General features: G+C 43.8%; 1 protein-coding gene across 5 annotated transcripts in view; it reads right to left on the bottom strand.

Annotated features, from left to right (window-relative positions):
- Positions 1-1,093: 1,093 nt before the first annotated feature.
- Positions 1,094-11,151, bottom strand: part of FAM81A (family with sequence similarity 81 member A) — an 81,447-nt gene continuing 71,389 nt past the window's right edge. For all 5 annotated transcript variants that reach the window (XM_045783300.2, XM_045784829.2, XM_045784027.2 and 2 more), the window contains one exon: positions 1,094-6,722. In XM_045783300.2, coding sequence (XP_045639256.1) covers positions 6,598-6,722 — 125 coding nt within the window. In that variant the 3' untranslated portion in view covers positions 1,094-6,597. The remainder of the gene's footprint in view (positions 6,723-11,151) is intronic.

Raw genomic sequence — 11,151 nt, 5'->3', positions numbered from 1 at the left:
AGGCACATGCCTTGAACGTCTGGGTGCGAACCTGGCAGACATGTAACACACAGTCCCGCCCCTTGGCCGACACACTGTGGCTCTTCCCCTGCGTCTGGCACCAGCCTCCCCATCCTTCTCAAGACAGTGCTCCCAGAAGCCACATCTACTGATCAGAACCAGCAGCTAAGACAAAACCTTATAACTAAAGACCCGCAAAATCATCTCTAACAAGGACAACTGACACAAGCTTGAAGGGATGAGACAGAAGGAAAGTTCCAGGTCCAAATCTCATTCTAGGCTGACAGATAAAGGTACAGAGTTTGGACAGAACCATCAGTTGAAAGAACCAAGAACTCCAGACCAGGGCTGTCAGATAGAACTTGCTGCAATAATAGAAATGTTCTGCATTTGCATGGGACAATACCATAACCACTAACCACATGTGGCTCTTGAGCACTTGAAATGTGGCTGGTGCAACCGAGGAACTGAATTCTTAAATTTATTTCTGATGCTATTTAAATTTAAATGGGCTAAGGGCTACTGTATTACGGTGCAGTTCTAGATCCAAGATTCTCAAATTTAACCTGCAGTAGAATCATCAGCAGGACTTGTTAAAGCCGATTGCTGAGCTCATCTGAGTTCCTAATTCAGGAAGTCTGGCACGGGGCTGTCAGCTTACATTTCTAACAAGCCCCCAGGTAATGCTGATGCTTCTGATCTAGGGATACTTTGAGAACAACGGAGCTAACCATTATTCTGACTCCAAACAATTGTTAGATATTGAACAAATCACCTTATGTGCAGGTGTTGACTTTCTTGAAGCAGAATGGCAGCCTAAACTTTGATGTGGATGTGGATTCAAATCCCCGCAACTCCATTAATTAGCTGTGTGAGCTTTGTTTCATTTCCAGCTTCTATATACAGTTGACCCTTGAGCAATGCAGAGGATTAGGGGCACCAACAACCCTCCCCCACCCCCCCTACAAAGCTGAAATTCTGCATAAAACTTTTGATTTCCCCAAAACTTAACCAGAAACCTTACTGATAACATAGTCAATTAACACCTATTTTGTAAATTATATGAATTATATACTGTATTCTTACAACAAAGTAAGCTAGAAAAAAGAAAATTTTATTAAGAAAACCATAGGAGAAAATACATTTACAGTACTGTATTTATAAAAAAAATCCACATGTAAGTGGGCCTGTGCAGTTCAAATCTGTGTTAGTCAAGAGTCAACTGTAATATTAGTTAACATTCAACTTCTCCCTCTCTGTTCCATCCACAAAATGGAAATAATAGTACACACCAAATAGGCTAATTACAAAGATTAAATGGGATAAGATATATATGCCATTCAGTATAAGTTAAGATCATGTCCTGCTCAGAAAATGTATTAAATGAGATTATATATGTGAACATATAATTCGTACCACAAGAAATACACATTTCCACAAAGTAGTTCTGTCAAGATTACCCAGTGCCAGGGGTGCCTGGGTGGCTCAGTCGGTTAAGTGTCTGCCTTTGGCTCAGGTCATGATCTCAGGGTCCTGGGATCAAGTCCTGCATTGGGCTCCCTGCTCAGCAGGGAGCCTGCTTCTCTCTCTGTCTCTCTCTCTCTCTCTCTCTCTCTCTGCCTGCCACTCCCCCTGCTTCTGTGCTCTCTGTCAAATAAATAAATATATAAAATCTTTAAAAAGAAAAGATTACCCAGTGCCAGTGCATTAGTTTTCTATTGCTGCATATAACCAATTGCCCCAAAATGTAGCAATTTAAAACAACAAATACTTAGTATCTCACAGTTTCTGTGGGTCAGATGTGTGGGCATGGCTTCGCTGGGTACCTCTGATTTAACATCTCTCAGGAGGGTGCAGTAAAGCTACTAGGGCTGCAGTCTCATCTGAAGGCTCAACTGGATGGCTAATGAATCCACTTCTTTTGTTTTGTTTTGTTGTTTGTAAGATATATATTTTTTGGGGGGCACCCAGGTGGCTCAGTTGGTTGACCACCCGACTTTTGATTTTGGCTCAGGTCGTGATCTCAGGGTCATGGGATTGAGCCCTGTGTCAGGCTCCATGCTCAGTGGGGAGTCTGCTGCTCTCTCTCTCTCTCTCCCTCTCCCCCTGCCCCCCCAACTTTCTTGCTCTCTCTCTCTCAAATAATCTTTTTTAAAAAATTTAAAAAATAAAAATGGTAACATATTATTAACATTTTATTATGGTACAAAGTAAAATGCACACATATCTCTTTTTTAAAGATTTATTTATTTTAGAGAGAGAGAGTGGGGGAAGGGGCAGAGGGAGAGGGAGAGAGAGTCTTAAGCAGACTCCCCACTGAGTGCCGAGCCCATTACAGGGCTCAATCCCATGACCCTGAGATCACGACCTGAGCCAAAACCAAGAGTCAGATGTTTAATCGACTGAGCCACCCAGGCACCCCTAGTTTAACCATTTTTTTTTAGATTTATATATTTTAGAGAGAGAGAGAGAGAGCACACAGAGGGGAGGGGCAGAGGGAGAGAGAGTCTTAAGCAGACTTCCCACTGAGTGCAGAGCCCAACACAGGGCTCGATCCCACAACCCTGAGATCACAATCTGAGCCAAAACCAAGGATAGGACACTTAACCAACTGTACCACCCAGGCATCCCTTACCACTTTTAAATGTGTAGTTCTGTGTCGTTAAGTACATCAAATGCAGTAAGTACATTCACATTGTTTGTAACCATCACCACCATCCATCTTCAAAACTTTTTCCTTTTCTCCGACTGAAGCTCTGTACCCATTTGATACTAGCACCCCATCCCCTGCCCCACCCCCAAGCCCCTGGCAACTATCATGCTACTCTGTTTCTATGAGTTTGAGTCTTCTATGTACCTCATACAAGTGGAATCATACAACATTTGTCTTTTTGTGACTTGCTTATTTCACTAAACAAAATGTCCTCAAGATTCATTCACGCTAAAACATGTGTCAGAATTCCTTTCCTTGTTACAGCTGCACAGTACTCCATTATATGGATATACATTTGCTTATTCATTGCTTCCACCTTCGGGGTTTGACCCCACCCATCACAGCCCTCTCGACACAGGCCCCTCAGTGGATGCACCTCATCCCAGACTTAGTCCTAGGGAAGCCATGCCTGCTCCAGGGATGAGCCTGTTTAGCCTGAGAATCTGCCCAGAGCTTCCCCACATTCAGGGACTGTCCCCATTCTGGTCCTGCCCACTTATCTCTTCATCCAGGCTCTACTGCTCCTCTGTGTCTCAGGCTGGGATACCACTTTCTTTGGAGGTCAGAGTCACTTCCCATAAACGATCCCAGCAGGGAATGGGATGCTTTGAACCAAAACATGAACTTCCCATTTACTTGCTATGATACACCACCAATATCTCCCCTCCCGTTCCCCATATTTGACCACTCAGTACCCAAAATTGCATGAACTACTTCAGCATTTTGAAAATTAGAGCTTAGCTGCCTCTTTTAAACAGTTATAATTTCCATTCTGCAGATGAGAAAACTGAGATTCAGAAAGGTTAAGAGAACTGCCCAAGATCACACAGCTAGAAGAGGACAGTGACAGAAGAACTCCATCTAGTTACCATTGAGTTTCCAGGATGTCATGAGTGGTTTGTGGGTGTTTTCAGGCTGAGAGCCAAGTGGGATAACCATGGTTTAGAGGGAATCATTCTGTTCCGCTCTGCAGTCACCTAACATAACTCATCTCCCAGTGCATAGAAATGCAGTCCCCTGAGTAGGACAGCCCCAGCACAGGGCTTGCAATGCCTGGGACCCCTCAGGCCTGTGGCACCAACTGGCCTCATGTCCCGTGCCTACACTGATAAACCAGAGGAAGACCTCTGACCCAAGTGAAGCTACTGAGGGGTCTCTCGTAGGTGTTTGGAACTGGGACACTAAAAAGCAAAGTGACTCCAATGGTGGAGCTGTAAGGTCCTGTGGAGATGGGGCTGCAGTTGGTGGCCTGGCAAGTCAGGCGGGAAGCAAGGATTATCTCTCGAGGTAGGATAGTGGCATACTGGTTAGGTGCCTGGACTGTGGAAGTAGGCTGCCTGGTGTGAATGAATCACGGATCCCACGTATTAGCTGCAGGATTTGGGGCAAGTTGCCCAACCTTTAGGTGACCCATTTTTCTCATCTGTAAAATGGGGACGCGAACAGTACTTGTTGCTACACTGCCATGAGTGAACACGCACCGAGTCTGCAGCACAGGGGCCCAGCACACACTAGCAACTGGCAGCTGGCCTTAGCCCAGAGGCGAGAAGGCACTGCGGCCTCAGACACCCCCAGACGGAGCAGCTCCCCGTGACTTTCCAGTTCCCAGTACATTGCCTCTCACCAAAATACTTTTAAATTTAAAATTCATACACCACGTTTATTTAGAAATTTTATTCCTTTTATTGCAAATTTCTGGTAAAGGAAAGAACACGGAAGCTGATCCTCGTTTAGACTTTGGTCATAAGCGTACGCTGTAGCTCATTGGCTTACAACCTCGGCAGCCTCGGAATCCCCTGGGGGCCTTGGTTACTTACAGATGCCTGGGTCCCACCTCCCAGAGGTGCTGGCTCCGCTGGCCTAGGGGGGCGGCCCGGGCATCAGTAGCTCTTCGAACTCCCCGGGTGATTCCGGCATGTTGCCAGGGTGGGGAACCCCTGCGGGAGCTCAGGACACAAGGTGGGCAGCATCAGAAGCACCTGGGCAATTTCAGTGGACAGCCAGCCGTCACCTGCTCATGCAGCCCTCAACCTGAGTCCAGCTGGCCCCCGGGGCCCCCTCTCCCCAGGAGTCGCGCCTGTGGACCCTTCCTCCCCCCGGGACCACAGAGGAGAGAGATGCTGCAGGGGGCAAAGCTCTCTGTGCTGTGGCTTGTGCTTCAGCAGAGAAAACTGTACTGGATGCACTTACTTGATCACAAAAACAAATTCGCTTTCTGATTGCAAAAGAGCGTTCACCTTTGATTTTTCATTGTTAAGGGGAAATCGTCTTCCTATAGAGAGAGGCAAAGATTTGTGATAAAATTAAGGAACAATGTGTTGGATGACACATTCCTTATAGGATTTCTCAGGTCCAAATTTTCAAAGAATTTTTGTCCAGCCATTGAGGGTAAACTACTATGGACTTCAGCAGCCTATTTCATATGGGTAAACAGTAATAGCCAGTTACATATTTCATTTATGATTTATCCTAAAAATAGAAAATGCTTTAATTTTCCTGAGTCCTTGGCAAACAAAAAACATTTTTTTTTTAATTTTTAAAGAACTGTTTTCCTTTTCCTGGGCACCCTCACAGTTTAGAACAGTGTGTGTCTCACCATGGGTTTATACGAACACAGGTGAACAATTTCACTGGCACCAATTTTCCATGACTAATCAAATATGGCGATTGAAAAGAAAACACCCATCATCTACAAAGCTGCTCAAAATGAAAGTTTCTTGACAGCGTTATAAATGCAATATCAATTTGATTCTCTGTCCATACAAAAGTATGAATTTCTATTTCATTAATAATACTGAATGATTAATGTCTTAACAGTGATAAAATTTTTAGAACATTTAAAAATTACATAGGATCCCATTTTTACATCATAATTCTGATGTATTATCATGCCTTCTATTTTGTCCTAAAACTTTTAGAGGATACATTGCATTGACGTGGTAAAACCAAGGCACAAGAATACAGTTACAATAAGTGTATATAAACCTTAGCACTTTGTGCCAATTTTGGAAACAGTTAGAGAGGAGATCATAAAGCCTGAAAAATTCTCACATCCTATTATGATTAACAATTAATTGTGCAATAAACAGACTATTAACCACCATTCCATTATTAAAGATATGGCTATCACTATACAGGCTGTGGATAATTGAAAAAAGTTTTCAATATTAAAACCTGGTTTAAGTAGGTGGTCGATGCGGATATTGTGCCTTGCGTTATCTAGATAATTGCCTTAAGTTTCCATTTTAATTTGCAGTGTAAATGGCAGTTATCAATCTTTAAGCTATTTTCATTACATAAATGGTGGTTGGGGGGTGGTTTTCCAAAAGTTAAATCCCTTGTCCCTACAAAAGACAGAAGAGTTACAAGAAGATAACCATATAAGAAATGCACAGATAACAATAATAAAATTCAAATATGGACTAAAAGGTTGGATCCTAATCTACCAGGACATTCTCTTAATTTACGGTGAGGAGCAACACATTCCTGTGACAATTCATTAGTTTCTTAATTAAAAAAAAAAATCACCATGACATTTTTCAAAATAGTAAAGTCTTGGCTAGAGCGTCAAGCATTGAAGGAAAGTCATTAAGTCTTTTCATTCATAAAATGAAGGGGTTAAAAGCCTTTCCAAATCTAGGGGCAGGGAGGATATTCCACTGAATTTAGAGAGATGGAATAAAGTGGTAAAAATTGTACTTAATACTTTAAAAGAAAGTGTTTTCGAGACCCAAGGTAAACATTTAGACCCATGAAAACACATTGCTTGGCACATGCACGCCATGAATAGAACACTCCTGAATGCAGTGACAGCCTGGCTACGGAGGTATGCAGCTCTCGCCCCACTGGCAAAACCACTTTTGAGGTCCTTGTCCCAGCTCCCTTCACAGGGGAGCCTCCGGCTTCTGCATCTGCTGGATTTGCTTCTGCAGCTGGTCCTTGTCCAACTTCATCTTGGCTTCAAGAACTTGCCTGAGGGATCCTATGCTTTCATAGATGGCTGTAAACCCTTAAAAAGAGGTAAATTTCACAAGAGTTAATATTAAAAAACAATGCTGTGTCAAATTCTACGCCACATAGTAACAGCTGATTTGGGCAAAAATTATCAGTAGATGCTAAGACTACTGGAGTAAAAGTTTGAGAGGGAACAGGATAGTTACACAGTTTTACAGTATCTCCCTACAGATTACTTTCTAATTACAAAGGGGGAAGGGAACTGTTAAAATGGAGAAATATGGCAGATACCACTTTAACCAAGGGATCAAAGTTAATTTCACCAATACCGGGAGAAACCAACATCATCACATACTCCTGATAAGGTTCCCTGATAAGTGAGGGACACACCACTTCTGTGGCATTTCTGTCCAAAATGCACAGCCTGAACCTAATTAAGAGGAAGCAAACAGACCCAAACTGACATTCCACAAAATACTGGCCTGTATTCTATCATGATGTAACACCACTGAGGAACAGCTTCATACTAAAAGACACTAAATAAACATGATAACGAACCATGCTGTATGCTTCTGGAATAGAACCTAGACCGGGAAGGTCTGCTCTAAAGAAGTGGAAAATTGAATATTGAAAAATTTTTCGTCACTATTTCCCTGGACTATAGTTATTTAAGAGAATGTCCCTGTCCTTAGGGTTTATAGATTGAAATAATAAAGGATTAAAAAAGCATCATGACTTCTCCAACTTACTCCCAAATGACTTAGGAAAAAAAAATTGTATTTACACACACACACACACATACTCCCATCACACGAGATAAAGCATATTTCCAAAATGTTAACAATTGGTTAGTCTCTATGAAAGATGCACAGAGTTTTTGGACTATTCTTACAGTTTTTCTAAATCTGAAATAATTTCAAAATAAAAAGCAAAACAAAAGAAAAAATTCCCCATCAAAAAAGCATTTCATGTTATTCTGTATTTCTATGCGTTTTTAAAATACACGTGTAAAAGGTCTTGTCTGTATTAGTAAATATAGAATCTTCTCTCAGGGGCACCTGGGTAGCTCAGTTGGTTGGGTGCAAGTCTGGATTTCAGCTCAGGTCATGGGATCAAGCCCTGTGTGGACCTGTAGGCTCAGCTCAGAGTCTGTCGAGATTGTCCCCCTCTGCCCCTCCCACTCATACTCTTGCTCTCCCTCTCGCTCTAAAAATAAATAAATAAATCTTTAGGGGGAAAAAGAATTTTCTCTCAGAAAATTTCCTCTACTGACAATTCATGTCATATAAAGAATAAATATTACTTACTAGAAATAACGTTCTTATTGAACAGAAAGAGACAACAAGTAAAAGAGCAGGTGACAAATCAGCATGTATGGCATATGAGCTTTGATTCGAAAAAGCACATATATGTATAAAATGATACATATAAAGATGACCCCTGGGTGAGAGAAGTTATGAGGATTTAAGAAAATATTTTGTGTTTTCTTATTTTCCATTAAGAAATATATTGTTTTTGGAATAAGAAAAAGTAAATCTTTTAATTTTAAAAAGCTCATATGTCCTTCTTATTAGGTACTGAATATTAACCACTTTTTTTAAAAAAGATTTTATTTATTTATTTGACACAGAGAGAGAGAGAGAGCCAGCGAGAGAGAGAACACAAGCAGGGGGAGTGGGAGAGGAAGAAGCAGGCTCCCAGCGGAGGAGCCTGATGTGGGGCTCGATCCCAGAACGCTGGGATCACGCCTTGAGCCAAAGGCAGACACTTAACGACTGCGCCACCCAGGCGCCCCTGAATATTAACCACTTCAATGGCATGTTGAACAGAAGGGAACAAACCCCCCGAGGGAATGATGCAAAGTTAAACTCTGATGAAATATTCACATACCATATTCTACTAATAGCCCCAAAGAAAGGAAATTTGTTTTTATCTTCACAAGTTCTTCAATGCATACATTTAATTGTGACGCCTACTTATTTTTTTAAGATTTTATTCATCTGCCAGAGAGAGAGCATGTGCACACAAGCAGGGGGAGGGGCAGGCAGAGGGAGAGGCAGACTCCCCACTGAGCAGGGAGCCCAACGCGGGCCTCCATCCCAGGACCCCAAGATCATGACCTGAGCTGAAGGCAGACGTTTAACCGACTGAGCCACCCAGATGTCCCCATGACTTCTACTTACATAAACTAGTCAAGTTTTGGTGGTGACTACAAAGCTATTCTTGGGATAACGAACTACTTTTATTTCCATGTGGCCAAAGTAGATTCTGCAGAAGAAAATTATGGAACCATAGAACTGGAAGGAGCTAGGAGATAATGCAGTGCCCCTCGTCACGCCGTAAGCCTGTCTTGTCTTTGCCGACCATAACCAAGCAGCCTCCACTTGAATACGTTCCGTCACAAAGAGCTCTCAGGCTCACAAAGCCACCAGTGTCTTCTTAGGACCCGTCACCCGAGGATAACCTGCCTCGTGAGGAGTTGAAATCTGTCTTCAAGTAACTTCCACTTACTGGGTCCAGGACTGTATTCCTAAGCTCACAGTGTAAGTCTAACAGTACTTCAGACCTGGACATCAGCGTTACCACTTTCTTCTAAACATATGCGAATTCATGGGCCCTGCTGACTTCTGCGCGGGGGAAAATCATTCGCTGCCCTGGCAGCGTGCTGCCCGCAGCATGAAATAAGCCTTCCAAAGCCGCTCAAAGATAGAGGTTCATTTCGGAGACATACTGATCGTGGCTACGCGCAGAAACGAACCCGCAGATGGCACTACAGAAAGCGCACATCGGTTGCAAAATGAGCAGTTTTCATTTGTGTGCCTGTCCCTCGTGGTGGCTTGCCACATACTTGGAATTGAAACGACACGTCAGTTCAACACAGCACAGCTACTTAGAGAACCACCTAAGGACGTTTCACTGTGATGACCGTTAGCCAGGGGGGCGCTCGTTAATTGGCTTTCAGATCCCTCTGAAAATGACCCCGAGCAGGAGTCCAAGCTGGCGGAGGAGGAGCGCGAGTTCGACGGCTCCCAGGAATTCCGCTAGATAGCTATCACATCGCGCTGAACACCTGCGAACTCAACCGGAGATCTAAGAAAGAATAGCTGCAGCTCTACAAATAGAAAAGCGACCACTTCCTGCAAGGTAGGAGGTGCGGAGACGTGAGTCCGAGGCGATATATGGGAAGATAGAACGGGGAGGGAGCCTCCATCAGCCGGCACCGGAAAGTGACATAGCCGCGGAGGACAAAATCAGAACTTTTAAAATGCTGCTCTGGTGAGGGACGTGCCTGCCTGAAAGGTGCTCAGGCGGCGAAGTGGGGTGGAATCCTAGGTGGGACAATGTGGTCTCAGGATCCCTGAGGTGCTTGAGTGGCAGAGTTCCCGGGCATCCGAGCGGGGAAGCTGGCTGCAATCAGAGAACCCAGGAGTGGGCTCTCAGCTGGGTGTTGCTATGCACCACAAACCGTGGCACAGTTGGGAAACTGCTCTCCCAGCAGGGGCCCAGGAAGTGGCAAACAGAAGTGAGACCCCTCTTCCTTCACTGGGAGAAGCGGCGTGGGTGTGCACCGCAGGAGTCTGCCGGGCTCGGAGACTGGAAACAGGGTCGGGTGCCTGAGACAGAAATGCTCGGTCACAGGCTGGGTGAGCAAGGAGTGCGGCTGGAGACCAGGGGACAGGAGTGACTGGCTGCTCTTCCCTGAGGGCACACTGAGAAGTGGGGCCTCCAGCTCTTAGCTCTGGGCTGGAGATTGGGAGACTGCCATTTTCATTCTCATCTTCTAAAGCCGTGCAGAAAGTCTTTAAGGAGCAAAAGCCACATAGAGCAATCAGAAGCAGCTTAATTAGCCTGGCCCCCTGGCAAGGGTGGTACAATTCTGCCCAGGGCAAAGACACCTGAGAATCGGTGCAACAGGCCCCTCCCCCAGAAGATGAGCAAGAACTTCCGACTAAGACCAAGTTTACTAATCACAGAGAACTGCAAAACTCCAGTGCTAGGGGAATATAGCATATAGAATTGTGGGGTTTTTTTCCACGAATACTTTAGTCTTTCAATTTTAATTTTTTTCTTTCCTTTTTCAACCAATTTCTTTTTTAAGATTTCATTTATTTATTTGTCAGAGAGAGAAAGCAAGCACGAACAGGAGGAGTGGCAGGCAGAGGGAGAAGCAGGCTCCCCGCTAAGCAAGGAGCCTGATGCAGGACTTGATCCCAGGACCCTGGGCTCATGACCGGAGCCAAAGGCAGGCGCTTAACTGACTGAGCCACCCAGGAGTCTCAACCAATTTCTTATTTTATCAACTCTGTTTTTTAAATCTTTTTTAATTTTCATTTTTACAGTTACATTTTTATCCTTTCATTGTGCTTAATTTGATTTTTGTATATATATGTTTTTCTTTCCTGACAATTTTGGGATGCAGTTTCTTCTAACAAACAGACCAAAATACACCCAGAATCTAGTGTATGGCTCTGTTTTCTTCACCT

Source organism: Ursus americanus, chromosome 36, assembly GCF_024610735.1.
Source record: "Ursus americanus isolate L20-20 chromosome 36, mUrsAme1.1.p, whole genome shotgun sequence".
NCBI lineage: Eukaryota > Metazoa > Chordata > Mammalia > Carnivora > Ursidae > Ursus > Ursus americanus.
Note: the sequence above shows the minus strand (reverse complement) of the source record. Positions and strands in the feature narration are given on the sequence as shown.